The sequence below is a fragment of the Arabidopsis lyrata genome, assembly GCF_000004255.2.
Source record: "Arabidopsis lyrata subsp. lyrata unplaced genomic scaffold ARALYscaffold_4, whole genome shotgun sequence".
NCBI classification, from domain to species: domain Eukaryota; kingdom Viridiplantae; phylum Streptophyta; class Magnoliopsida; order Brassicales; family Brassicaceae; genus Arabidopsis; species Arabidopsis lyrata.
Genome location: NW_003302552.1, coordinates 15913048 through 15940773, shown reverse-complemented (window position 1 = coordinate 15940773; position 27726 = coordinate 15913048). Strand labels below are relative to the sequence as shown.

Sequence of the window (27726 nt, the reverse complement as noted above, 5' to 3'; positions counted from 1 at the left end):
TATTCAAAGTCTATGGGCCAATGTTCTCCGGCCCACAATATATTAGAGCGGGTCTCCTAATGTTTACGTGGAGAAACTAGAGCCGCATGATGTGTCAATCACAAAACGAAAACAGATTAACCGTCTCGGCGACCGGTTTAGCCTTTGGCAGTGTTCACCAAGCAAATGCGAATCACATCAAATCGCTGCTTTTACTTTTCTATCAATTCCATATCGAATCATCATCAAAGTCAAGCAATCCTCAGAGAAGAGATCCAGAAGAACCCTAGACCAGTAGTATTGAGCATCAAATCAATGGCTAGTAGCTGGAGAAGATCAATAGGGAACGTGAGGTCTTTCATCGGAAATTCCATGGGAGGTCTTAGAGGAGGTCAGAGTGCCGCTTCTTGGGTCGTCGCCGGAACTATTGCCTACTTTCTCTGGATTAAGCCAGCTCAAGATCTTAAAAAGGAACAAGTGGTACCAATTTTGATTTTTCACATCCAAAAAGTTTGTGTTTTTCTATGGAATCTGTTAATTTCATTTCTTCTGTTGTCTCTGGTTTGATTTAGGCTCGGGCAGCTCTTGCAATGTCTGATCCAAACCAATACGTTGAGAAAAGGAAACCAATCGCTGATCCTCAGGTAAATTTCTAACAATTTATCGTCATTTGTGGATTCGTTGTTTCGAATATCAATGGTTTCTTTATGCTATATGTGCAGGTTACTGGTTTGATTTATGGAAACAAGAACAGAACTGATAAACCACAGGATTGAATTTTTCTGTAAGTTTGAAACATCTGGTTGTAAGTTAGCTTCTACAGTTTTGTTCCTATAGCTAAAGATCATGTATAGACACTATAGTTGTCACTTACAACGAATAAAAGATGGAAACTTTTTTTTCTTACCAAACCATCTGTGAAGGATTTTATGTGCATTGTGAGATTAAGAATGGATCTGAAAGTTCGTTTTGACTCCCACTTTCTATCATTTCATTTTTAGTTTGTTCAATTTGGCACCAATTGGCTTCATGGTTAGTAACTTTATGAAGTTTGCCGGTTTGTAACCGAGGCTGGAAACTTATGCATCGACTTGCATCATTTGAGGTCCTTGCAATTACTCTGTGGTTGGTTTATTCTACTATGGTTGTGTACCGCCACAAGGATGGGTGAATATCTCGTGTCATATTAGGAAAGTATGTCTGTCTTGTTCTTTAGTTCGATTGTCAATGGAAACCTTATTTTCCATATCATGTGATGGCGATTGACCTCTGTTTTTTTGTTGCGTATTGAATTTGAACTTCTTCCCTCAGACCCTTGTTTGGAGCAATATGCTTTAGTGTCCTTATCTTGGATGTTCTATGAATTGGTCAGATTGATTTGGTTTGTTCTGCTTTGCGTTCCTGGATTCATTCAGTTTAGTGTGCTTGTTGTTGAAGTCTTCTAACTAAATTTGTATCCATCGGAACCATATGTAATGCATTGCAAGTTCTTTGGTAAACCTTTCATGACTTTGGTATCCAAAAGCCATATCTATGCTCGTATACCAATCCCCGAAACATACTACATAAATTAGTCGGGTAATCTAGTTATCGTCAATTAGTTTTGAGTTTTCATCTCTTTTGTAATGAGAAAATCGTGGTGCCGGTTAGATTTTACAACAACATCATACCAAAACCAAATGAATCTCTTTCCTTCTAGGAACAACGCCAACTTAGAAGTTTGCAAATAGTTTGCAAATTGTAGAGAAGATTATTGGGTTATTTAGATCGACGACGGAGAACTGACTAAACCCTGTCGTTGATCAAAAAAGATCTGAGAAACCTATCGTAGCTTAAGGGGCATTTAGACAAATTTACTGGACAAATTTACTGACCTGGTCAACTTTCTAGAAAATTATGAAGATGTACCAAATTTTTCCTCGAACCCCACTTGTCATTTTCATTTTGACGGTAGGACCAATGAGAAAACGTTCGAAAAAGGTCAACACATACGACGCGTTTCTGTTGACTAAATAAGTCCTCGCCGTCTCCTTTGGTTCATCATCCATCATCCTCTTTGTTTAAATCAGGAGAAAGCTCACGAGAATCCCTCTTCAAATCAGAAACACCACAAAACATGGCTGCGCGTACACTCCACGCGCTCTCAGTCTCCACCTTATTCCTCCTCCTCCTCTTCTTCGCCGCATCACCAGCGAAAGCTCAGCAACCGTACGTCAACAACCACCAGCTCGCCTGCGAGGTCCGCGATTTCGACAACATAACCAACGGATTCACATGTAATGGCCCAATTTCTTGCCGCTCCTACCTCACTTTCTATTCTCAACCACCGTACAACACGGCGGACTCAATCGCCAAACTCTTAAACGTTTCTGCCGCAGAGATCCAATCAATCAACAAACTTCCCACCGTCACCACCAGAATCCGTACCCGTGACTTGGTCGTGATCCCAGCTAACTGCTCCTGCTCCTCCTCCTCCTCCTCCTCCGGAGGATTTTACCAGCACAACGCCACTTACAATCTCTCCGGCAACAGAGGGGAAGAGACTTATTTCTCGGTGGCTAACGATACTTACCAAGCTTTGTCCACGTGTCAAGCCATGATGTCACAGAACCGTTACGGCGAGAAAGAACTAACCCCCGGATTAAACCTCCTTGTTCCTCTCCGGTGTGCTTGCCCCACCGCGAAACAAACCGCCGCCGGTTTTAAATATCTCTTGACTTACTTAGTCGCCAGGGGAGATAGTATCTCCGTCATCGCCGATAGGTTCAATAGCACAACCGCTGCTATAACCGAAGGTAACGAGCTTACATCAGAAGACACTATCTACTTCTTCACGCCGGTTCTTGTTCCTCTCAGAACTGAACCTACCAAAATCGTTATATCTCCGTCGCCTCCTCCTCCACCTGTTATTGCTACGCCGCCTCAAACGCCGGTGGATCCTCCGGGATCTTCTTCTTCTTCTCACAAATCGATTTACATCGGCATTGGAATCGGAGCTGGTTTGCTTCTCTTAATCTCTATCTTAGCTCTCTGCTTCTACAAACGAAGGTCTAAGAACAAATCATCGTCGTCGTCGTTACCGGAGGAGAATAAGCTCTTTGATTCATCTACCAAACAATCTATTCCCACAACAACGACTCAATGGTCAATAGATTTATCCAATTCATCAGAAGCTTTCGGTCTGAAATCCGCCATAGAATCTCTAACACTATACAGATTCAACGATCTTCAATCCGCTACTTCGAATTTCAGCGACGAAAACAGAATCAAAGGCTCTGTTTATCGCGCGACGATCAACGGAGATGATGCGGCTGTTAAAGTGATCAAAGGAGATGTTTCTTCCTCTGAGATCAACCTTTTGAAGAAGCTAAATCATTCTAATATCATCCGTCTCTCCGGTTTCTGTATCCGCGAAGGAACCTCGTACCTCGTCTTCGAGTATTCGGAGAATGGATCGATCAGTGATTGGCTTCACTCATCGGATAAGAAAGTTCTGACATGGAAACAGAGAGTTGAAATAGCTAGGGATGTAGCAGAGGCATTAGACTATCTTCATAACTACATAACTCCACCTCATATCCACAAGAACTTGGAATCCACAAACATACTTCTTGATTCTAATTTCAGAGCCAAGATTGCGAATTTCGGGGTTGCGAGGATTCTTGATGAAGGTGATCTTGATCTTCAGTTAACAAGACATGTTGAAGGAACACAAGGCTACTTAGCTCCAGAGTATGTGGAGAATGGAGTCATTACTCCGAAACTTGATGTGTTTGCTTTTGGAGTTGTGGTTCTTGAGCTTCTTTCAGGGAGAGAAGCAGTGACAATACATAAGAAGAAAGAGAAGGAAGAAGAAGAAGAAGTGGAGATGTTGTGTAAAGTGATAAACAATGTGCTTGGAGGAGAGAATGTGAGAGAGAAGTTAAAAGAGTTCATGGATCCATCTCTAGGAAATGAGTATCCGTTGGAGCTGGCTTACACCATGGCTCAGCTTGCTAAGAGCTGCGTCGCAACTGATCTTAACTCGCGCCCATCTGTCACTCAGGTTCTAACCACGCTTTCGATGATCGTCTCCTCCTCCATCGATTGGGAGCCTTCTGATGACCTTCTTCGTTCGGGCTCTCTTGGCAACTAGTTTAGTTTTTTTTTTCTTATTGGTAGTCAATAAGTATTTAGATTTTAGATAAGGACCATAAGGCTAAAACGTTGAGATCAAATAAGTACCACACTGTGAAACAAAGTAATAAGAAGATATCATAGAGAAACTTTATTTAGATCTTGGCATGTTATTTCAGTAGTCTTTTGTACTACAGTAGAATCTTAAGGAGAAACAGAACCAAAATGATACAAGTAAACAAAAACAACAATACCACTACACATAAAATGCTTATCAGAGAGAATCATATCCTAAGATTGGATTATGTTATCTGGTTATGATAATTTCATCTAAATCAAAACAAGAAATTTTTTATGTATAATCATAGTCACACCAGAAGGGACAAAGAATCTAATTTGTTCCTTTTCAGACTTTAGAAACATTAGAACTTCTAAGCATATGGCTTGCCTATTGAATCTCAATGACAACTATGCCCAGATCAAATCTAGGAATTAGCTTATTTGCTTTCAATAATTATATATTATTATTATACAATTCCAACTAGCTTGCTATCATCGAATGAATCAATCATCAATGATTTTAATTAAAGTCTTTAGCTAAATCAATTATTTTGCATTACGAAAAAAGAGAATAACCAAGGAAATTTCGTATGATGTCCAAAGTCTTGATTAACTCTGATTTCTATTTAGTTCAATACACAACAAAAGAAAACACAACTAATTAAAAAAATATTGATTAAAGTCATTAATGAAATAGTAAAACAGAACGAAAAATGATACAAGTAAACAGAAACAACTATACCTTTATAGACAAAATGCTTATCAGAGAGATTACAGTTATATTCTGGTCATGAGAAATTCTTCACATCGGTCCCAAGTTTTTTCTGCTCAAACTCTTTAATCGTCTTCACTAGCTTCTTCATGTTGTCATCATACACATACGGAAGCTTATTGTACAATGTCACCTTCTTCTTGGCTGAATTTGGTAACATCTCTCTGCAAAGCTCCTCATGCACAGTTATGGTGTTGTGGTAATGGTAATAACGGATCTTTGTCTCTGTCTTGTGTAGTGTTTTGCCTACTATGTTTTCAGACATGTGAACTCCTGTCGCAAATGCATTCTTCGCTTGGATCGCATATTTCCTATCACGTCGTATGTTTGTTCTTGAATCCTTAAACACCAACTTCTCAAATCCCCATTGCCTGAACAAAAACAAGAAACAAGTGTGTTCCTTTTCATCACCTTTATATCCGGAAACATCAAGAATTGAATCAAAGTGAAAGCTAATTGCTAGATTCGATCATAATAGTATCATCTAAGCTAGAGACAGAACAATGCTCATAAGCCATCACTAAACTTGTTGATTCCAAATTGCATTATAAGACTTTTGAGGTTGAAGCTAGTACCTGGGATAATCTTGAGAGGAGTCATTTAAGCAAAGAACACTAGACATTGGATTCTGCTCAATCGTAAACTGCGTGTTAACCGAGAACTCGTCGAGCACAGATTCAAGTGTATTCCCATGCGGCAGATATATGTACTCATCAACATCAAAGAAGAAGGTCCAATTCGCAGCATATCGATACCGATGCAAACAATCATTAACAATAAGAAACTGATTATAGTAGTAACCATCATACTGCGACTGATCCCTAATATTCTGAACCGTGACCCTCCCGGCTCGAATCCAAGGCTCAAGAACCTTCCTAACTTCCGGCGACACTCCACCAGCATCGTGGAAAACAAAATGCGATTTGTCACCAAAGAACCAAGCGTGGTAAGCCATCCACTCTCTCATACGCGACGAGCTCACGTTTCCGTACAGAGACGAGCCACAGTAGAGGTAATCGTACTGATACGGCGGCGAGTATTTCGATTCGTCGTAGATTCCAGCTGATTCCTCTAAAGTAGTGAATCGTTCAAAGAGTTTCGGAGATTCGTTGTAGTAAGCGTTGAGAATGAGTTTACCTCCGGTGTTATCGGAGTTAGGGTTTGAATTGAAAGTGCAATTGACGACGACGACGGTGTAGACTCGTCCATAGCCCCAATCTGGTAAAATCTTCTGTGCTTTAGCTCGAATCGAAGTTCCATTGTTAGATATCCACTCACACTTGTACCATGGCTTCCCGAAAACGTGGATTGGTTTTGACGCGAGTCCGATAACGGAAAACGTCGCTGGACCGCCGCGGTAAGCTCCCATTAGTACGAATAACGCCGCCGCGTTTCCGAACGCTTGGAAAACGCGTTTGTTCGGATCTGAGGGAGTTGAATCGTACTTCTGAGAAGCAGCAGCAGTTGTGGTTGAGAGAGAGGTGGTGAAATTCGCCGCCGCTGTGAAGTTCGATGAGGAAAGTATGGTGGTGGTGGTGGTGGTGACGGCGGAGCAGGGACGAGCGGTGGAGATGAGGTTGTGGTAGTAAGGAGGAAGGTTCCAGATAATCATGACGAGAGAGAGAGCTAGTAATGTAGCAATTAATGGCTTCTTCTCGAAACACACTGTGGTGGTTGATAGCACCGGCGGCAAAACTTCCTTCCTCATGTTCTTTTTCCCGGCGACGGTGAGTTACAAAACGCACCGTTTCGTTTCGGTTCGGTTCAATAACTTTAAAATAATTTAAAAGGAGTGACGACAAGCGTCAGAGAGAAGTGACGAGAGGCTTTTGCCGACACGGTGTGTTGAAAAAGAAGAGACTCGTGGCTGTCTCTCACATATGATGTGGTGGTAGAGGTTGTTATGTGTATAGGAATAGGAGAGTGGGCTTGGATCTGTTATGATTTACGAAAAAGACATTGCATCTAACTTATAAAGTTGGATCAAGTCTGTTTTATGTATTGCTGGCTCCCATTTGGCAGCATGGTGGGGACACATGGTCCTTTGGCCAAGTTGGCGTAACGGTGCAGCTTAACTTGATGATGTTTTATTTATTTAGTTTTCTGGTTAGAAATCGAATGAGTTTGGGCGAATAAACGGAAAGGGTAAAATGCGAATAGACTCGTTAAAGAGTTTGTGAATTCCCAGCAAAAAGACAAAGTGTCTTCCAAAATTCCTTTGAATATGTCTTCCAAAATTCCTGGAAAAAAAGACAGTCTAAATTGAATGGTGTAGAGGATAGTGCTAAATCTATAAACATAAGCATAGTCATGATCTCTTACGTAAGAGCGCTCAGTTTTGCGCACAAGTCACAACATTGAACAACGTCTAATTTGATGTATTTGATTAGACAACCAATCTACTATACATTTTTGCAGCAGTTTTTGGGGTACCCAAATCGGGTCAAATTTGTTTAATTTTGACCCGGAAATCTTCAATCAGATCTTTCCTTAAATTTTGGCAAAATTAAAAAACGAAAATAATTAATAAAATCTAAAATATATATACTTTCTCAACTAATTACTATATTTAAACGCTTTATTTATGATATATTCTCCACAATTTTTATAGATAAAGAAATCAAATATGATGATTTAATGCTAATATAACAAATTTGCACTAATTTCCTAAAACCTCTCTACCTAATTTAAACATAAATATATGATTCTTATTTCACTTTTATTTGATCTTATATTTATATTATTTTAAATTTTATAAAATATATAAATAGTTAGTAAATTTTAGTTTTTTTTTTTTCTGCATATGTTACAATTCAAATTTTTTAAAACGGACATATATTACTCAATCGATGAATAAAAATATGTGTGTAATCTATATTAACATTTTTAAGAACAAATTGAGCATTTAATCATGTCGTTATTTTATTCAGACCCGAAATTGAGTCATTCGGATCTTTCTTTAATTTTTACAATTATCTAAAATAGGACAGTATATCACGGGTGAAATCCTAATTAGTATTTTAAGATACAATTATAAATTGTTTTTACTGGTTGGTCCAAAAACACACACTAATTTAAAAATATACATGGAAACTATTTGAAAGCAACTTTCAAATTAACTCGAATTATATGACATTTAAATAAAAGTGTTATTAAAAAAATAACAAAATGATGTTTAATTTCATTTTAGATTATATGGTTGGACGGGTTTGGGTCAATATTAATACGAGACAATATACCACAGGTGAAATCCTATAAATAACAAATCAAAATACAATTATACAATCTTAAACACTAAACAAAACAAATACAACTTAAAATTTTTTATTTTAGATACAACGCATGTGACCCGCGGTATACAACAAAAAATATTATACACAATAAATTCATCAATTTATAAAAATAAAAAAATCAAATAATTAACCCGCGGTGTACCACGGGTCATATCCTAGTTGTTTAACATAATAGTCGCGATATATGCATATCTTTTAAATGTAATGCTTTAGAATATATCATGTGCATTAACCCCTGAATTAAAAACATGATGTGTTCTTCCAGTTATGGAACTCTTAAGCGTACGGCAAATGGCTTTTAGTTTTAGACTTTAGTAATAACAAATTAACAAGCATATGCAAATTGAATGCGAATACGATTGCATGCATTTAAGACTTGTTTTTTTTTTTTACTAACTTAAACGTCAATAAAGGAGATCATGTGTGTCACATTCCCAAACTGAAGGATACCATAAATATCGATCTTATTTTATTTTTCTTCATTTCATTTTTTATTTCCTCCATCAACTGTTTTATTGTAATTTTCCTTTGGAATGAAATCTTCACATTAAACCAAAAAAAAAAAAAAAACTGTTTTATTGTCGGTGGAAGTTGTTACAGTTAAAAAAAAAAAAAAACAGATTTTCTGCTACTATAATCTTCAGTACATTTTGTTTGGTAATTCATAATTGAGCACACTGAGTTTAACGTGTAACGCAATCCCTTGTGGAACCGACACAGAGAATCTTGTGGAGGAACTGTTTTTAGCTTCCAAGTCAAAAAGTGAATCATGCTCGTCATTTAAAGAAGGTAAAAAAAGAGTACACCTTCTCTTTTATCTTTGGCTTTGGCTTTGATTGTTATTATCCAAATTCCAAAAGACCAAAACCATCTAGTTTAGAATCAAAATAAAATAGTAAAAATATAATAATCCAGAGTTATTTTGTTCAGCCATATTCTGTTATTTCATTTACTTCCTCTCAGTGTAATTTTCCTTCTATTGTCGATTATTATTAAGGAAAATTTGCAAAACTGACGCACAAAAAAACATAAATTAAGTAACCAGCAGTTTTCCAAAAAACGAGTTGATATATGTTGTATTTTATGTATATGGGACAATTTTACCCTTTATTGTGATTGACGCTCTTCTCAGTTTTCCCATCTCTGCTGCAAATGTTGCATCTCTCTGTCACAGCCGGCACCGGAATTTTGTCACAGCCGCCACCGGATTTACGTCACAACCACCGACGGATCTTCGTCGTAACCACCGCCAAATCTCTTCCTTATTATGAAATGATCTCTTCTCTACTTCTCTCTCACTGGTGAATCTCTACTTTCTTCTCCCCCTCCGATGTATCTCTCTCCCGATATCCGTCTGTGGATCTCCTTTTCTATTTCGCCTTATCACCGATCCTCCTCCTCCCTGATGTCCACTGGCTTCTCTATCTTCTCAATTTTGCAAACGTAAATACAAGGGCATTTTAGTCCAAACCCAATTAACATAGTTACTTGCTGAATTATGGATATTAGATAGGTATAAGTTTAATTTTGGGTACAAAATTGGTTATTGAGCTAATTCACCCTATTTTTAACTCTAACTAACTAGTAATCATTTTAAATAGGAGTGACCTTCAGTTATCTGTATGAATTTCAATTTTTTTTTTAATTCCAGAAAATAGGTCTATTGAAGACAAAATTTGGTTTTGTTTTGGACAAGCTAATTATTTGATGACATGTATTAACTTTTAGTCCATTTCGGCTAAACGGCTCGGTTTTATAGAATTCGGGGTTCGGTTCGAATTCTTCGGCGTAAAATGGATTATTTTAATAAGATTCGATTCAAATTCGGTTTGATGAATTTCGGTTCGGTGTGGTAATTATCGACGCCACTTTTAATGGGTTCAATAAAAGGAAAACGGCTCCGCCATAAATAAAATAAAAAAGAATGTCCAGGCCCATCAAAGTTAGGCCCACCAAAAGCGTGACTGTGCGCGTATATCAACGAAGCTCTCTCTAATGAGTAACTAACGGCTATATTCCCTTGAATTTCAAAATTTTCTCAAGTCCAGCGAAGAAACGACGATGGCCACCGAAGCGAGGGTTCAGATCTCAGATCCAGAGTCAGACTTTCTGAACTCGAAGCAGGAGACTGGTTACGAGTGGGAGCTTTTCAAGGAGAACGTCCGGCCATTGAAGAGAGGTCGCAATGTTGGTATTCTCAACCACGCTCTCAAATCTCACTCCGACCACCAATTGAGGAAGAATCTCGTCGAGAAACGAAGGTATTGCTTTCAATTTCACGTCTTTGCTCTTGGGTTTTAGTCCAATCGCTCGATTCTTGTTTAATTTTGTGCTGTTTTTGTGAATTAGGAATTTGATTGAAGCCATTGATGAGTATGATGGAGACGACCCTTTGTTTCCATGGATTGAGTGAGTTCCTTTATCTTTCTTGATTGGGTTGTTGAAAAACTGAAACTTTTTGTGCCGATTTCTTGAAGCAATCTTTATGATGTACCAATTTGTAAACTTGAGCTTCTTGCTTGGTTTCATTGGAAGGTGTATAAAATGGGTACAAGAGGCTTTTCCACCAGGAGGAGAATGCTCAGGACTGTTAGTGATATATGAGCAGTGTGTTCGCAAGTTTTGGCACTCTGAACGTTACAAGGATGATCTTCGTTATCTCAAAGTCTGGTTGGAATATGTAATGAGTCTATCTTTAAACCCTCTAAATCATTCCTTCAAGATTGTTCTTTGTTATGGAGAGTACTCATAGTTTTTTTTTGTATTTTTTGAAGGCGGAGCATTGCGCTGATGCGGAAGTGATTTACAAGTTTTTGGAGGTCAATGAGATTGGAAAGACACATGCTGTCTACTACATAGCTTATGCTTTGCACATGGAGTTTAAGAATAAGGTGAAAACTGCTAATGAGATCTTCAATCTCGGAATCTCTAGGTAAATGAACAGACATGTAATCATATTTCATGTTTCTGCTCCAAGTTAAATGGTCTGATTGAAAAGTGGTAACTTGTGCAGAAATGCAAAGCCAGTGGAAAAGTTGAATGATGCGTACAAGAAGTTCATGGTGAGAACGATGAGAAGGTCCAACACAGCTGGTGAAGTAAGAAGTTGTTCTCTGTTTGTAACTGTATATCTATGCATTACGCTCTTAGGTTTTTCACATCATAATTTATGTTCCATTTACCAGCAGGAACCAAAGGAGAATAATGACTTACCGTCAAGAAGCTTTGGCACTTTATTGTCCAGGGGAGATAACAGTGAGTCACATTAACTTTTACTTGAGAATAGCTAAAATGTTTTGATAAGCTCTCTTACATTAGAATGTTTCTATAGATGCAAGAAGGCAGGCGTTAGGAAGTTCTAACCCACAAGCCAAAAAACTAAAGCCAAATCAGTAAGTAGTTTGATTAATGTTTTGTATTTTGCGCTTCCGTTGCCTTTTTGGCATATATAAACTTCACCAAAACTCTACATATGTTGTGCAACTCATTATTGTAAGCCCTTTGTCTTTTGCAGCTCATCCAAGACACCTTTTCCTATCTACACAGATGCAGTTTCAGACACTACATCAGGGAATCAACCAGAGTCAGACAAGTCAAAACCAGAGTTTGGTAGTTGGCTCATGCTTGGAGGCAGAGCAGAGAGGAACAAAGAAAACAATTCTTTACCTAGAAAATGGGCATCATTCAAGGTTTTGCTTCTAGTCTCCTAAACAAAGCTATCTCACTTGGCTCATACTATCTATGTAAATTGATCACTTACTGCATTTATATATCCTCACAGGTTCCTCAGAAACCCATTGTGAGAACTGCAGCAGCCTCTGCTTCCACCTTTGAGGTTTTTGTCGATGAAGAAGAATGCACAGAGTAAGTTTGACTACTTTTTCAGATGTTTTCAGAATAAAACCTGTTTCATCATTAACTTGATTATAAAATGCAGAGAGGGAGGAGACAAGAAGAAGAATGATGAAACTATCTCATCATCATCAAACGTTCTACCCCTTAATGACGGCCGTGAGATAAAGAAGTAAGCAAAAGATTCCCCTATAAATTCACCAAACAAATATTATATCATGACTTGTAGTATCTAACAATGTTTCCTTAAAAACTGCAGGGAAACAGAGCTGCTGCGACAGAACCCTTTAAGACATTTCCCAGCCAGCAGCTTCCTACGATGATGATGATATTAGACATTCATCTCTACACGATGTTCTGGTTTGAGATTTGAGCTTTTGTCTATAAAGCTCCTTGTATTTGTTTTTGTGATGTACTGGGATAAATATATGTACCAATACCATGATGAGCCTTGCATGTTTCTGAGATTTATGTGCGTTCTTTTGTTGTTGCAAAACAAAAAAATGTGTTCTTTTGTTGTTTTTAATTCTGATATGATTTGTTTCTCCTAAAGTAATCAGTCTACAAAAAAAAAATTATATCATTTTCCACTAATTCACCTAATTACCACTTCATGTTTTTTAATCCATATATGATTTGTTTTAAATTAAGGAATCATTTTGATAATACCCTAGATGTGGCCAAGTCATCCTTGTATGTATGCCATGTGACTTTTGGGTTTTGGCCAATATTTTTTTGGTCTAGCCGTCTAGGCAACTATCTAACCTTTACTTTACAGAAGATAGAAATTTTTAGTTTCATTGTAAATCAATGGGTACGTATGGATGGGTACAAACTAGAAAAGATAATCAATCCATTGGGCACTTCTTCCATAGAAAATAAAGTGGCTTTAAGCGGATGGGAGGGGGCATAAAACATAATCAAGCATTAATAGCCATTTAATTTAATGATTAAAAACGAATGATGCGATTTTGGAGATAGACTTTGAGTGGTAAACAAGGGCAAATGAAAAAAAAAACTAGGGGAATTTTATTTTGTGTTAGTGGTAGGGGCATCATTTCGTTTCATTATCTATCCTTTAGGGATTTTAAGGGTTCCCTTTATTGCAAAGTATTGCATTAAGTACGTAACTAAACATAACGTATGTATACGACTGAGTCAAGATTTCTAATAAAACAAAAAACAACTTCTATACGTAAGTAAGATGAAATTTTCTATTGTGATTAACATCAAATTATATTCAAATAGAAATGGTATTTACGGTATTCTTTTTTTTTAATATAATATAAAATTTATTCGAGAAAAACTTTTTACATCAGCGTTTGTTTAAGAGTTTTTGAGTACATTCACCAAAAACAAAAAATGAGAATTTCTTCCTTATTTTGATGCGAACCACATCGCCATACAACCTTCGTATCATTGATCCCCTAAGTCTCGTATTTACGGTATTCATGTCTCTCACTTTTTATTTTCTTGGCTTTAGTTTCAATTCCTCTTTTTTATTCGGTATCCCTATAACTAGCAAACTCGAACAAAACATTGGCATTGGTTCTCCTTCTCAAAGAACATTACGGTTTCATCATGATTTGGTTTATACATATGTTTACCTTAGTCATGTGTGATTCAGATCTCCATTTCTGCTTTGATCTATTTCATAGACTTTCAAACTTTGCTTTATAACTTTAGAGCGCTAGAGTTTCTCTTTCTCCTTCTCAATATCATAAACTTTAACATCTAGCGATATCTCTGTTTTTTTCTTTTAGAGTTATGGCAACAAAAAATAGTTTCAGAGTTATATAAAAAAGGGTCCCAAACCCATCTAACATTTTAAATGAAAACTTAAGGGTGCTACTAAAAACACGTACGTACGTACGTTCCCAAAACCCTATGAGAGCTCTTATAAGATATCACTAAGTTGAAAAACCAGATACTCACTAAAATTGTCATTATCTTAAGCTGCCAAAAATGTAGAAAAACCCACAAATAAAGGAAGGAATTGACGGAAAGGCCACAAATATTGGAATTATTTTGTTTAATTCCAAAGACGGAAAGGCCACAGAAGATGGCAGAGTTTAGGCCAATAAGTCTTTGCAATGTGAGTTACAAAATAATTTCAAAAATTCTTTGCTTGAGGCTTAAACACATTTTACCTCGGCTAGTCTCCGAAACACAATCGGCATTCGTTTCTGGGAGACTTATTACAGACAACATCTTATTAGCTCAGGAAATGTTTCATGGCTTACGGACTAATAGAATGTGTAGAACGGATTTCCTGGCAATTAAGACAGACATGAGCAAAGCGTATGATAGGATAGAATGGGACTTTTTAGAGGCAATTATGACACGGTTGGGATTCAATTCTAATTGGGTTTCTTGGATCATGTGGAGTGTTAGTTCGGTCTCGTATCAGGTTTTATTGAATGGGGAACCAAGAGGAAATATCATTCCCAGTAGAGGTTTACGGCAAGGTGATCCCTTATCGCCTTATTTGTTTATTTTATGTACGGAGGTACTGATTGCAAATATTAAAAAGGCGGAAAGGGAGAAGAAGCTGACAGGAATTAAGATAGCGAAAAGAAGCCCAGCAATTTCACATCTGCTTTTTGCGGATGATAGTCTCTTTTTCTGTAAAGCGGATTCAGAGCAATGCAAAACGGTGATGGATATTATTGGGAATTATGGTAAAGCTTCAGGGCAAGAGATAAATCTCAGTAAATCATCGGTTATGTTTGGTAAGCGCGTAGCAAACCAAAAAAGAGATCAACTTAAAAACACCCTTGGAATCAGTAAGGAGGGTGGCATGGGTACCTATTTGGGTATACCAGAGAGCTTAGGAGGCTCAAAAAGTAAAATCTTTAATTATGTCCGGGAAAGACTTAATGAACGGATTAATGGCTGGTCAGCTAAATTTCTGTCGAAAGGTGGGAAAGAAACAATGATCAAATCAGTGGCTTTGGCACTACCAACCTATGTTATGTCTTGTTTTAAACTACCTCAAGAGTTAACTTCTAAGTTAACAAGTGCTATTTCTAATTATTGGTGGAGTTCCAATGGGAGAGATCGTGGGATCCATTGGATAGCATGGGAAAAAATGTGTAAGGATAAAGAAGAAGGAGGTTTAGGCTTTCATTCCCTAGACATTTTTAATGATGCCATGTTGGCTAAACAATATTGGCGTTTAATCCAATATCCGAACTCTTTAGTAGCTCGGGTGCTACAAAGCAGATATTTCAGGAATATTCATCCTTTACAGGCAAAAAAACCAAACTCTCCATCATTTGGATGGAAGAGTATTTTTTCTACTAAAAGATTAGTTGAAGTGGGAGCTAGATGGTCACTAGGATCGGGTTTCAATCTATCGGTATGGCGAGATCCTTGGATTCCTGATGTTAACCCACGGCCCGCAAATGGATGAGGAAAAACATTACTTCCAAGTTTGATGGTTAACCATTTAATTAATCCGGTTACTAAAGAATGGCATCTTCCTATTTTACAAGAATTTTTGGATCCAGTGGATATTCAGTTTATTAGGGGACTGGCTATTAGCAAAGTTTATAAGCCAGATAGGCTTATCTGGCATCATACAAGATCGGGAAGATATACAGTAAAATCAGGCTATCGGGTTGCTAGAGAGATGACAGAAACGATCGAATGGGGCCCGAATTATAAGAATTTACAAGCACAAGCTTGGAAAGTCAAAGCCCCTCCAAAACTAAAACATTTCTTATGGCAAATTGCTACGGGATCTCTAGCAGTTACTTCAAAATTAGCACATCGAGGGATCCAATGTGACTTTCTCTGTAAAAGATGTGAGATGGCAGAGGAAACAATAAATCATGCTTTATTTGAGTGCACTCATTCTCAGAAAATATGGAAATTATCAGATATACCTATGGCAATAGGTAGTTTTCCTCTAACCTCGGAATTCTCAAATCTAGATTATCTTTATTGGAGGTTACCATCTAATCTAGATGGGGGAGAGAAAACTTTCAGTTATGCTTGGATTTTGTGGTTCATCTGGAAAGATAGGAATAAAAAGGTTTTCAAGGGATTACAATCTGAACCCAGAGATATTTTAAATCATGCTTTGAGTGAAAAATTATTGTGGGAAGAAGCTCAGTTGGATCCGATCGAAACTAGTTCTACTACGGAAACTTTGGAACGACCGGTTCAATCTATAAGATGTCGGATTGATGGTTCTTGGAAACATTCAGATCCAACAATGGGTATAGGATGGTGGTGTTTTCAAGGAAATGATCACACGATACTGCTCGGTGCAAAGTGCCTTCGGAGGTGTCCCTCCCCTCTTCACTCGGAGATGGAAGCTTTAATTTGGGCTATGAAGAATATCCTTTCAAGAGGAATCGATTGTCAGGTGTTTGAATCAGACTGCTCGGAGTTAGTCTCGATGATACACTCACCGGATGAATGGCCTGCTTTCTCCAATCTTCTAGACGAGTTTGGTTTTCTCCGTCTCTCTTTCCCTTTCTTCTCGCTTTCTCTTATTTCTCGTTTATGTAATGTTCAAGCGGACTGCTTAGTCCGTTCTTCTAGACTTTTATTTTCTGAAGTTACTTTTGTAAACTCTACTCCTCCTAATTGGGCAACCAATCAAGGAATTATTTATTAATTAATGTGTGGTTGACAAAAAAAAAAAAAAAGAAGGAATTGACCAAAACGCATATAAGGATTATGGAGTAAAAGCAACTTATGGTAGTTGGAGAGAAATTAACCAATAGAAATCCCCAAATGGCGCGTTTATTGCCATAATCTACGCCCCCTCCAAATTAACACTACAACCTATCATATTATTAATATGAAAAGTGAATTTAATCAATTTATATGTGCATTATCTATTCAAAATAGTACCTATTATTATTAATAAAAAAGAATTTTGATTTTATTTTTAGAGTGAATCTTGGCCGTAGAAAATGAGGTGATGATAGTGATGTATCAAAAATCAGGAAATAGCTATATCAACAAAGCAAGTAATCCCCGCTCACCAAAAAAAACAAAGCAAGTAATCCCTAATTGGACTAAAGGAATTAAAGACTACGGTCTACTTTGATTATTTATGCCCTTAAAAATTTAACATATCTACGTGAATAAACCTTTTTTTGGTAAGGAGAGGAGAGACAATGTCTCCCCAAATTTATTGAAAATAAAAGAACTACAAGCGTACATTCCGCGGTCTTGTTGATCCACTAACATCCTCTAACATAATAGAATTCATACAATCTGGCGGCAAGTCGAACATATCTACATAAATAAACCTTAAGAAAGGCTTAAGGGACGAAATTAAATAAAGGTCAATTTTATCTACAGTTACAATTTACAAAATTCAAAAACACCAAAAAAAAACAGAAGATTCCGATTAAAATACATAAAAAGTCATTATCTCACAAAATAAATCTTTCTTTCCTCTTCCATTCTCTCTCTCTCTCTCTCTCTGGCGCAAACGGGATGTTCTCACCATAACGCCGTTAAGTCTGGAACCCGTTTAAACGGAATTATCAAAACGGAAAGGAATATTCCGTTTGAATGGCTCTGGAACAGTTAGGATTAGGAGTGAGCGCCGTTGACGGTGGAGAGAACAGTAGTGCGCCGTCTAATGACGGTGGAGATGACGGCGTTAAGACGGCGAGACTTCCTCGTTGGACAAGACAAGAGATTCTGGTACTGATTCAGGGGAAGAGAGTGGCGGAGAACAGAGTCCGGCGAGGTAGAGCGGCGGGTATGGCTCTCGGGTCGGGTCAAATGGAGCCTAAATGGGCTTCGGTATCATCTTACTGCAGACGTCACGGTGTTAATCGTGGGCCGGTTCAGTGCCGGAAAAGATGGAGCAATCTCGCCGGAGATTATAAGAAGATTAAAGAATGGGAGTCTCAGATTAAGGAAGAGACTGAGTCTTATTGGGTGATGAGGAACGATGTTCGTCGGGAGAAGAAGCTTCCTGGTTTTTTCGATAAGGAGGTTTATGATATTGTTGACGGCGGCGTGATTCCTCCGGCGGTTCCGGTTCTTTCGCTTGGATTGGCTCCGGCGTCGGAGGAGGGATTGTTGTCTGATTTAGATCGGAGAGAATCGGTGAGAAGTCCTGAGAAGTTGAATTCTACTCCGGTGGCCAAATCAGTTACTGGTAAATTCAGATCAAAGTTTAAGCTTTTTTTTTGTATGGTCATTAGAATTCTAATGAAGTTACAATTTTTATTTGATGAAGATGTTACAGACAAAGAGAAGCAAGAAGCTTGTGGAGCAGATCAAGGTTTGTTTTTGCTTGATCTATTTCCATAGACTTAAAACCTTTGGTCTATATGCTAATCTCAAACAAGTTTTAAAGCTCTAGTGTGTCGACTATTTAGTTATGTTGTCATCTAGATAAAAGATGTTTTCATATTCTAAAATGCATCTCTAGTTATGTTGTGCATGATCTTTTCGTTTATGTTGAAGGATCTCCATTATCTTGTTTTCACTAAAAAGTTGAGTTTGAACTTGAAGGTAGAGTGAAAGAGAAGCATCCAGAAGCAGCAAACGTGGAAGCTGGATCGACATTACAAGAAGAGAGGAAGCGTAAACGGACATCTTTTGGTGAAAAAGAAGAAGAAGAAGAAGAAGAAGGAGAAACAAAGAACATGCAGAGTCAGTTGATAGAGATACTAGAAAGAAACGGGCAGTTGTTGGCGGCACAGCTTGAGGTTCAGAATTTAAACTTAAAACTAGACAGAGAGCAAAGAAAAGATCACGGTGATAGCTTAGTCGCTGTTCTCAACAAGCTCGCAGATGCTGTGGCAAAAATCGCGGATAAGATGTAGATATAGTAAAGTTAGTTGTATATCGCTTCGACATTTCTTCTCATTCTTCTTCTTCTTATTCTTCCTTTTTTTTTTTTTCATTTAGCACCATTGTTGATTGAATATTGATGCCACCACAAGAGGCTCTTATACACATCTTATATAAACATTGAGATTTATACGGTTTAGGACATCAATTGTCTTAGTTTTATCCTTTTGATGATTTGTTGCATAACATGAAGTGAGTTTTGTTGAGTTTTCATCTTTCTTGCTTCCCCTAATAACTGGATTAGCTTGTACTAAAGTGCAAAAAAACTGGATTAATACATACATACTTAGTCATATGACCCCTCAACAATTATATACAAATAGTTCCTCAATTTGCTAGCAAATAACTTTGATATATGAAGATTGCAGATCTGCCACTTTTTGTTGTTTGGTAATCTGATAGCTACTTTGAAGACAATTTCTGTATTTGAACTTTTTTAATCAATAGAAATTAAATTGAAACCGTATCTAACTCGAACCAATTTGTTTGTCCGGATTAAGAAGAAAAAAATGGATTTAGTGCAACATGAACTATATAAGTCATATTTAACAATTTCATGTGGTTAATTGCTTGATAGTGAAACTAAAAGTTGTACTAAAATACCAAAGACTCAGTGATGCAAAAATATCAAATAAGTTTACTTTGGATTATCTTTCACAAATAGAGTTTAAAAAATTTCACAAAATTCCAGTCCATTAGTATTTGTTATTTCGTCAGTTACAATAAAAGGACAAGTAATAGTATCATAAAAGCCGCACGATATGTTTGACCACTGAAATTTATGTACGAACGAACTTCTACTTCTTTAGAGGTAAGTTAAAAACTTGGATCATCAGACACAAAACTAGTAAAGAAAATCACAGAGATGTCTATTTTCGTCATTTAACATACCCTCATCTGGCGCCAATCACACGTCGCGCTGACATAATTTACCTCATTCGGATCGCTGACGTGTACGGTCCAGATTAAACTCCTTCTCTCAACTAGATTCTCTTCTTCTTCTTCTCTCTCTCCCTTCCATCGTCTATTTCATTCTCTTCAAGTTTCGGCCTTCGGAGAAAATAATAACAATCATCTCAATTTCTCTCTTTGTTTCTCAAGGTGGTGGTAGATCTTGGATCGGGAAATTTTTGAAATTGGGAATCTTTGACAAAAGAAAATTGATAAACTTTTTCTTAACTTGGATCTCTGTTTTTTGAATCGTTTAAATTGGTGAAGAACCCTAATTATTGTTTCCGTATTTGGAGATCTGTTCTCTGGACCGGGACTCTAAAAGGGGGGCGATTTTGAATTGAAGTTTCTTGTTTTCTGAATCGGGTTTGGATTCGTTTTTGAGCAAAGTGTTGAGATTTACATGCTTGTGGCTCGATCTGGTTGTTCTAGAACCCTAATTCGAATGGGCAACGATGAAAACTTGATGGGATTGGCGGATGTTGAGGAAGGTGAGATTCCTGATTCTGGGAACACTGAGATTGAAGTTAAGCAGAAGACTACTACTACGGCTGATGTTGGCGGAGACGTCGATGTTGGAGGAAGAGGAGGAGGAGGAGGAGGAGGTGGTTCTAATGGCAACTCTAGGGTTTGGACAATGGAGGATTTGCTTACTAAGTATCCTGGCTACCGTCTATATGCGACTTCGGGTTTATCTAATTTTGCTTGGTCTCAAGCTGTGCAGAATAAATCTCTTAATGAAGGTTTGGTAATGGATTATGAACCGAGAGAGAGTGATAAGATTGTGATTGAAGATAGTGGTGATGAGAAAGAGGAAGGAGAGTTGGAGGAAGGTGAAATTGATTTGGTGGAGAATGCTTCTGATGACAATTTGGTTGCTAGTGTTGACAAGGAAACTGAATCTGTTGTGTTGATAAGTGCTGATAAAGTGGAAGATGATCGTATTCAGAAGGAGATAGATTTGGAGAAGAAAGTGAAACTGATTCGTGGGGTATTGGAGAGTACTTCGTTGGTAGAAGCACAGACGTAAGTCTTTCCTGAGAATGGAGAGATCTGATGGCTCTTAATTACTTGATGATGATGATGATGAAAAAATTCAAACATCTGTTGGAGTTTGATGAGTGATTTTGATTTTTTTGTGTCCATGTTTTTTTCTGTTTCTTTTCAGCGGATTTGAAGGAGTTTGTTCCAGAATTTTGGGGGCTTTAGAGTCTTTGCGAGAGCTGGTTTCAGATAATGATGATTTTCCGAAGAGGGATACATTAGTTCAATTGTCATTTGCTTCTCTTCAAACCATAAACTCTGTATGTGCTTCTCAAGATCCGTTCCCTCTCTCTATTGCATTCCGATTCCATGTAACTAATCTCTTATCTTTTATTTTCAGGTGTTTTGCTCGTTGAATAATGTTTCCAAGGAGCGTAATAAGGAGACTATGTCAAGGTTGCTGTGAAATCGTGTTTTTACTGTGCCAGCCTTTGATTAAAGATGCTGGAGTCCTTTGATTACTCACATTATTGTTGGTTTTTCTTTTGCAGATTGCTAACTCTTGTAAATGACCATTTTTCCCGATTTCTCTCATCTAACCAGAAAAATGAGGTGTGTTTCCTTTGGTTTACCTGTTAAATTACCACAAGTCAAAATCTTTCACACTGTTCCAAACATTGGGACGCGTGACTTCTCGTCTTACATAAGTACGTGTCTTGGTTTTGCAGATAGAGGCCATGAATCAGGATTTAAGCCGTTCTGCTATTGCAGTTTATACTGGAACCAGCAGTGAAGAGAATGTTAATCGAATGACTCAGCCAAGTAATGGTGATTCGTTTCTTGCCAAAAAGCTGTCTTCAGAAGGTACACATCGAGGAGCCTCCTACGTAAGGAGTAGGTTGCCTATGCTGCCTCTTCTAGACCTTCATAAGGATCATGATGCAGACAGCCTTCCATCGCCCACAAGGGAAACAACACCAAGTTTACCAGTAAATGGTCGCCATACAATGGTTAAACCAGGTTTTCCCGTTGGTCGAGAGAGCCAAACAACTGAAGGTGCCAAAGTCTATCCATATGAGAGTGATGCCCTTAAAGCAGTTTCTACCTACCATCAAAAATTTGGTCTTAATTCAGTGTTTAAGACAGATGACCTTCCAAGCCCAACACCATCAGGAGAACCTAATGATGGCAATGGAGACATTGATGGAGAGGTTTCTAGTTCTGTTGTTAAGAGCTCGAACCCGGGGACTCTCCTAATGTATGGGCAAGACGTTCCTCTGCCCTCCAATTTTAATTCTAGAAGCATGCCTGTTGCAAATGCTGTTTCTAGCACTGTTCCACCACATCATCTGTCAATTCATACTATTTCTGCACCAACTGGTTCTACTCAAACAGTTTTTGCATCTGACCAGACAGTGAAACCTTCTGCAAAGAGTCGAGATCCAAGACTAAGGCTTGCAAAACCTGATACTGCCAATGTAACCATCAATTCCTACTCGTCTGGCGATGCTAGAAATCTTTTTAAAGTAGAGCTTTCTGCAGACTTGGTGAACCCAAGAAAGCAAAAAGCCGCTGATGAACTTTTTATTGATGGGCCTGCATGGAAAAGACAAAAGAGTGATACGGATGCACCAAAAGCAGCTGGAATTGGTGGCTGGCTAGAGGATACAGAATCATCGGGACTTCCAAAACTGGAATCCAAGCCTAGGCTTATTGAGAACGGTGTAACATCTATGACAACAAGTGTTATGCCCACGAGTGCGGTTTCTGTGAGCCAAAAAGTACCAACAGCTTCAACTGACGCTGCATCATTGCAATCACTTTTGCAGGATATTGCAGTAAATCCGACAATGCTACTGAATCTACTGAAAATGGGAGAAAGGCATAAGGTACCTGAAAAAGCTCTTCAGAAACCCATGGATCCAAGAAGAGCAGCACAACTTCCTGGCTCTTCCGTGCTACCAGGGGTATCAGCACCGCTTCATATACCTGCATCAAATGCTTTAGCTACTAATTCTTCAAAGCGAGGAGTACTTCAGGATTCTTCCCAAAACGCCCCCACAGTGAGTATCCTATATATATGTAGAACCTTTTCTTTCGATTTTTTTTCTCCATCTCATTTTTGGTACCTTCAGGACGAATCTGGAAGCATTCGCATGAAACCTCGTGATCCTCGCCGAATCCTGCATGGAGGTACTCTTCAAAGAACGGACTCTTCAATGGAAAAGCAGTCCAAAGTGAATGATTCCTCCACTCTAGGAACCTTGACTATGAAGGGTAAGACCGAAGATTTAGAAACACCTTCCCAGCTTCTTCCACGGCAAAATATTAGCCAGAATGGTACCAGCAAAATGAAAATTTCGGGTGAACTTCTCAGTGAAAAGACACCAGATTTTTCAACACAATTCACCAAAAGCGTGAAAAATATTGCTGATATGGTTGTCGTGTCACAACAAGCTGGCAATCCCCCAGCAAGTACGCATTCAATACAGCTTAAGACGGAGAGAGATGTTAAACAGAATCCTTCAAATCCCAATGACCAGGAGGAGGATGTGTCAGTTTCAGCAGCATCAGTAACAGCTACAGCTGGTCCCACTCGTTCCATGAACAGTTGGGGAGATGTGGAACACCTATTTGAAGGATATGATGACACGCAGAGAGTAGCTATTCAAAGAGAGAGAGTTCGGAGGTTAGAGGAACAGAAGAAAATGTTTGCATCTCAGAAGCTCTCTCTTGTCTTGGATATAGACCACACCCTTCTCAATTCAGCTAAGGTTAGTTTATCTCCCTTCTGGTTTGAATAATTTTGTCGTATATTCTTTCTTAAGTTGTTCTTTTTTATCATTTTCAGTTTAATGAGGTTGAATTCCGCCACGAGGAGATATTGAGAAAGAAGGAGGAACAAGATCGTGAGAAACCATATAGACATCTCTTTCGCTTCCCCCACATGGGAATGTGGACTAAATTGAGACCAGGGATTTGGAATTTTTTGGAGAAGGTGATTCAGTTAATAATATTTTCTTACTGTTCAACTCTGTGTGTAAGACTTAAATGTAACTTTTCCTGTGAATTTCAGGCTAGCAAGCTGTACGAGTTACATCTTTACACTATGGGCAACAAATTGTATGCTACAGAGATGGCCAAACTGCTTGATCCCAAAGGGATTCTCTTTAATGGACGGGTGATATCGAAAGGAGATGATGGAGATCCTCTTGATGGAGACGAACGAGTACCTAAGAGCAAAGATTTAGAAGGAGTTATGGGTATGGAATCGTCTGTGGTGATCATAGATGACTCTGTCCGAGTGTGGCCTTATAACAAAATGAATTTAATAGCTGTTGAAAGGTATCATCTTTCACACTATGGCTAACATGAGACCGTAGTACTTGCTTACTGTATAATACTTGTCTGCTGATGTTAATTATCTTGTGTTGCAGATATCTTTATTTCCCTCGTAGTAGACGGCAATTTGGGCTTCTTGGTCCTTCTCTTCTTGAGTTAGATCGCGACGAGGTACCTGAGGAGGGCACATTGGCATCTTCATTAGCGGTCTGCACTTTGTCTATGCACCTTATTATGTAAATTTTCTACTATTCGTTTTGGATCTCAGCATCATCACATGGTTTCATTGTGCAGGTTATTGAGAAAATACATAAAAATTTCTTCTCGCACACTTCACTAGACGAAGTAGATGTGAGAAATATTTTAGCTTCCGAGCAACGAAAGATATTGGCTGGTTGTCGGATTGTATTTAGTCGGATAATCCCAGTGGGTGAAGCCAAACCGCACTTACATCCCTTGTGGCAAACTGCTGAGCAGTTTGGTGCTGTCTGCACAACCCAGGTGGATGAACATGTCACTCATGTTGTCACAAATTCTCTTGGCACCGACAAGGTAAGGAAGTCTGCAAAACTTAACTGTTGGGCCGGAGAAGAAATATCGTTTGGAGATTCTGAATGTGTTTGTTTGAGCAGGTAAATTGGGCACTAACCAGAGGTAGATTTGTTGTTCATCCTGGCTGGTAAGGCCCCTCTTGGTCTCCTCTTAAAGATAGCAAAAAATAACCGGTGTCGTCCTGTTGGTAAATAGTTTTCATCGTCTGAGTGCAGGGTGGAAGCATCAGCTTTTCTGTACCAGAGAGCAAATGAGAACTTATATGCCATCAACCCGTAAACCAAATCCATTTTCCGCCCTCTTAATATCCCCACCATCTGGTGGCATTGAGACTTAAGAAGGCCATAAAACCCAATAGGTCAGATTGGGTTGTTGATAAGGCTAGACCCCCGGGGGTACATACGCATTATTTTGCCTCCAAAAGAGGCAATTCATTAAAATGCCAAAGGTATTAGGGGCTTTTAACAAAACGAACTACACAATGTATCAATGGTCTAGAATAGATCTACTAACTTGGGGGAGGGTGAAGGAAAGTAGTCTGTTTCTAGATCTAAAAAACACAAGAGAGACCCAGCAGTAGAAAGTGTGATGTGCCAGGGTCACGTGCCAAAGGAGAGAGAGGATCATGTTCAGTTTTGGTTCTCATCTGTTGATTCATGATCGGTAGGTTCTCTCCGATAAATGTTTGTTGTGGTATTTATGTCTCTTGTCGGAAGCAATTCTGATGGGGTACCAAGGCAACCGAGAAGATAACAAAGCTTTAATTCAAATGTGCATATGCCTTAGTGCCTTACTTAATCCCCAGAATCAAATGTGGTGGAGAAAGCAAATTCACCGAGTAAGACAAACAGAGACCACATTAAACTGTTACTTGACCTCTAAGTTATTGGTAATGGATCATTTATTAACCGTAAAACCACAATGGACTAAACTATCTTCTCAAGGGTACAATCAATGGGTAAATGACTGAACGGATTCTGGCACGTCTTTGCGATTCTCCAGGTACAGATTCTTCTGATGAATATTTTAGAACAACAAAAAAAAAAAAAAAAAAGCTTTTAAGAACTCAGAAATGAATCCTCAGAATCTCTCTATAGTGCACCATTTGGGTAATCGATTCGATTATGTGAAGACTATGTAACAACTACAAAAAGTTGCTGGTGAAAATCATTAAACACAAACTAGGTTTACCCCAATCCTCTGTCTGGATTATTTTCAATGTGTGTATTTTCACCATTTTGATAAGTAGATTAAGATTATCTTCATGTTTAAGAGGTAGATGTAAATTTGGAATGTAATAATTGGACAAAATCTATAAATATAAACTATGATAATGTTGAAAAGAAAAAGAAATGATAATATTAATGTATCCATCGTAGTAGAGAGAAAGTCATGATGATTACTATTTTTGAAGATCGACTCATCTGATATAGTGATGTTAAAAATGAAAAAAATGAAAAAAAAGAGACTCCTCCGATATTATAAATATCTAACATAATGTGCATTTTAATTATTATTTTTTTTTTTTTGATAAAAGTGCATTTTAATTTTGTGTAGAATAAATGGGATATTCTTCATAACATGTGGATAAGGAGAAAAACTTGTCGCTTGTTAAAAGCCGAGAGAAATGGGCGACGAGGATCAAACTAGGGAGAGTCAAGACCACGGAAAGATGGATGATGAGCTTACCAATCCGAAATCTAGGGTTTCCTTGTTTCAATGTGTGACAAAGATTGAATTTGATATACGCACTTGTAGATGTTTATTTTCAACGTTATATTCCTATCATACTATTAAGAGCAACTTTTGTAAAATTTTATTTTGATTAGTGGTACTATCAGTGACCAAAAATGATTATATTTCTAGTTGAAAGTCAAATCTCCCATGTAACAAAAACAATTCTTGCAGGCTAACATATGCAGTTGATGATTTGTACTTTGAATTAATGTTACATATTGATTAACAAATTCAATATATTTAGTTTTTTTTTTTTTTTTTTCGCCATTCAGTATATCTAGTATATGTTCTACTAAGGCTTTGAATGGTTGGTCAATACACTCCATACTAAATAATGCATACCAGTATTTGGGTATGCAAAACTCCATATTTCAGTGCGTTTCATTTTTAAAGTAGACCAAAAAAAAGTAGATAAATATAATATTTTGGTATGCAGTTATTGTTCACCACATACCAACATGTACTTTATCGGTCCGGAATTGGTATGGAATTAGTCCGGAATATATCAAACAATTATGTGATTAGTAGGCAAAAAGTGGATTGATTCGATTTTAGTCCGGTTTGGAGCGTGTGGATGTCGGATTCACACACTCAAGTATTTTTGTTAAGTGGGAAAGATTATTCTTGAGGGACAAAAATGAACATATAAAAACTTGTAAATTGGTACGAAAATTGCTATATTAATTCTCTCTCGAGAGGAAGATCCCCTTTACATGGCCATCGGCCTCTATATTTATACACCGATAAACGACATTAAAATGAGTAATTAAGCACAATTATTTCTTCTTAAATGTGTCCGTTTTGATTCTCCGGCTTTAATGCTCAACGTTTGAATTTGAGTTGACTCTGATCTTCATGGGCCTCGCCTCTTTCGGCCCAAGTGTCCGTAAACCGACTTACCCGTGTCTTCTTACACCGAACTCGTGTCACAGTGTAATCACTTCGGATTCTTGAAATGGTGACAACCACTTCGACCGTCCCTTCGGCTCACGGGTCCAATGGGCTTCATCCTTTATGGGCCATTATCTTGATCACGTGGCAATCTTTGGTTGGTCTCGTACTTCTGGTGCGGGATCCGACACCAACAATTAGCCCCCCAAGTTCTTCGAAGTGCTATTCCAGTTCGGAGGACTTTAAATGCTCAAGTGGCCAAAGATTGCGCTCGAGAATCTTTCTGATTTCCCGCCGAAAATCTCATCACTCCTTTAATTTTGGCACTATCCATTTTTAACCGAGTGACATCTGTCA

General features: G+C 38.1%; 6 protein-coding genes across 8 annotated transcripts; 5 read left to right on the top strand and 1 right to left on the bottom strand.

The window, feature by feature from the left end:
* The first annotated feature begins 74 nt into the window (after positions 1 to 74).
* LOC9317358 lies at positions 75 to 954 on the top strand. Its single transcript, XM_002881245.2, is given in 4 exon segments — positions 75 to 181; positions 183 to 459; positions 552 to 623; positions 702 to 954. Coding segments are annotated over 4 exon segments (498 nt in total). The 5' UTR covers positions 75 to 86; the 3' UTR covers positions 756 to 954.
* A 1005-nt stretch (positions 955 to 1959) lies between these two features.
* LOC9315526 (protein LYK5) lies at positions 1960 to 4253 on the top strand. Its single transcript, XM_002881244.2, has one exon. It carries the CDS (start codon positions 2096 to 2098, stop codon positions 4112 to 4114), a length of 2019 nt encoding a protein of 672 aa, XP_002881290.1. The 5' UTR covers positions 1960 to 2095; the 3' UTR covers positions 4115 to 4253.
* A 493-nt stretch (positions 4254 to 4746) lies between these two features.
* Positions 4747 to 6829, bottom strand: LOC9317357 (galactan beta-1,4-galactosyltransferase GALS1). Its single transcript, XM_002879412.2, has 2 exons — positions 5503 to 6829; positions 4747 to 5298 (listed from the first exon to the last, which is right to left on the bottom strand). Exons 1-2 carry the CDS (start codon positions 6633 to 6635, stop codon positions 4944 to 4946), a joined length of 1488 nt encoding a protein of 495 aa, XP_002879458.1. The 5' UTR covers positions 6636 to 6829; the 3' UTR covers positions 4747 to 4943.
* A 3178-nt stretch (positions 6830 to 10007) lies between these two features.
* On the top strand, positions 10008 to 12576 carry LOC9317356 (mitotic spindle checkpoint protein BUBR1). Of its 2 annotated transcripts, none has more exons than XM_021027064.1 (11): positions 10008 to 10481; positions 10570 to 10629; positions 10756 to 10900; positions 10995 to 11152; positions 11234 to 11318; positions 11406 to 11475; positions 11552 to 11612; positions 11735 to 11909; positions 12002 to 12084; positions 12158 to 12244; positions 12332 to 12576. In XM_021027064.1, the coding sequence occupies exons 1-11, from the start codon at positions 10282 to 10284 to the stop codon at positions 12393 to 12395; spliced, it is 1188 nt and encodes a 395-aa protein (XP_020882723.1). In that variant the 5' UTR covers positions 10008 to 10281; the 3' UTR covers positions 12396 to 12576. The 2 variants fall into 2 exon arrangements, with proteins under 2 accessions (XP_020882723.1, XP_020882724.1); XM_021027065.1 differs by having other exon boundaries at positions 10206 to 10481; positions 11409 to 11475.
* A 4774-nt stretch (positions 12577 to 17350) lies between these two features.
* On the top strand, positions 17351 to 19074 carry LOC9317355 (trihelix transcription factor ASR3). Of its 2 annotated transcripts, none has more exons than XM_002881242.2 (3): positions 17351 to 18211; positions 18293 to 18337; positions 18571 to 19074. In XM_002881242.2, exons 1-3 carry the CDS (start codon positions 17614 to 17616, stop codon positions 18882 to 18884), a joined length of 957 nt encoding a protein of 318 aa, XP_002881288.1. In that variant the 5' UTR covers positions 17351 to 17613; the 3' UTR covers positions 18885 to 19074. The 2 variants fall into 2 exon arrangements, with proteins under 2 accessions (XP_002881288.1, XP_020885443.1); XM_021029784.1 differs by having other exon boundaries at positions 17486 to 18211; positions 18302 to 18337.
* A 923-nt stretch (positions 19075 to 19997) lies between these two features.
* On the top strand, positions 19998 to 25800 carry LOC9317354 (RNA polymerase II C-terminal domain phosphatase-like 3). The gene is made up of 12 exons (XM_002881241.2): positions 19998 to 20889; positions 21032 to 21167; positions 21248 to 21303; positions 21399 to 21459; positions 21576 to 22910; positions 22983 to 23621; positions 23699 to 23845; positions 23924 to 24192; positions 24285 to 24396; positions 24484 to 24741; positions 24822 to 24868; positions 24957 to 25800. The coding sequence occupies exons 1-12, from the start codon at positions 20267 to 20269 to the stop codon at positions 25018 to 25020; spliced, it is 3747 nt and encodes a 1248-aa protein (XP_002881287.1). The 5' UTR covers positions 19998 to 20266; the 3' UTR covers positions 25021 to 25800.
* Positions 25801 to 27726: the final 1926 nt, after the last annotated feature.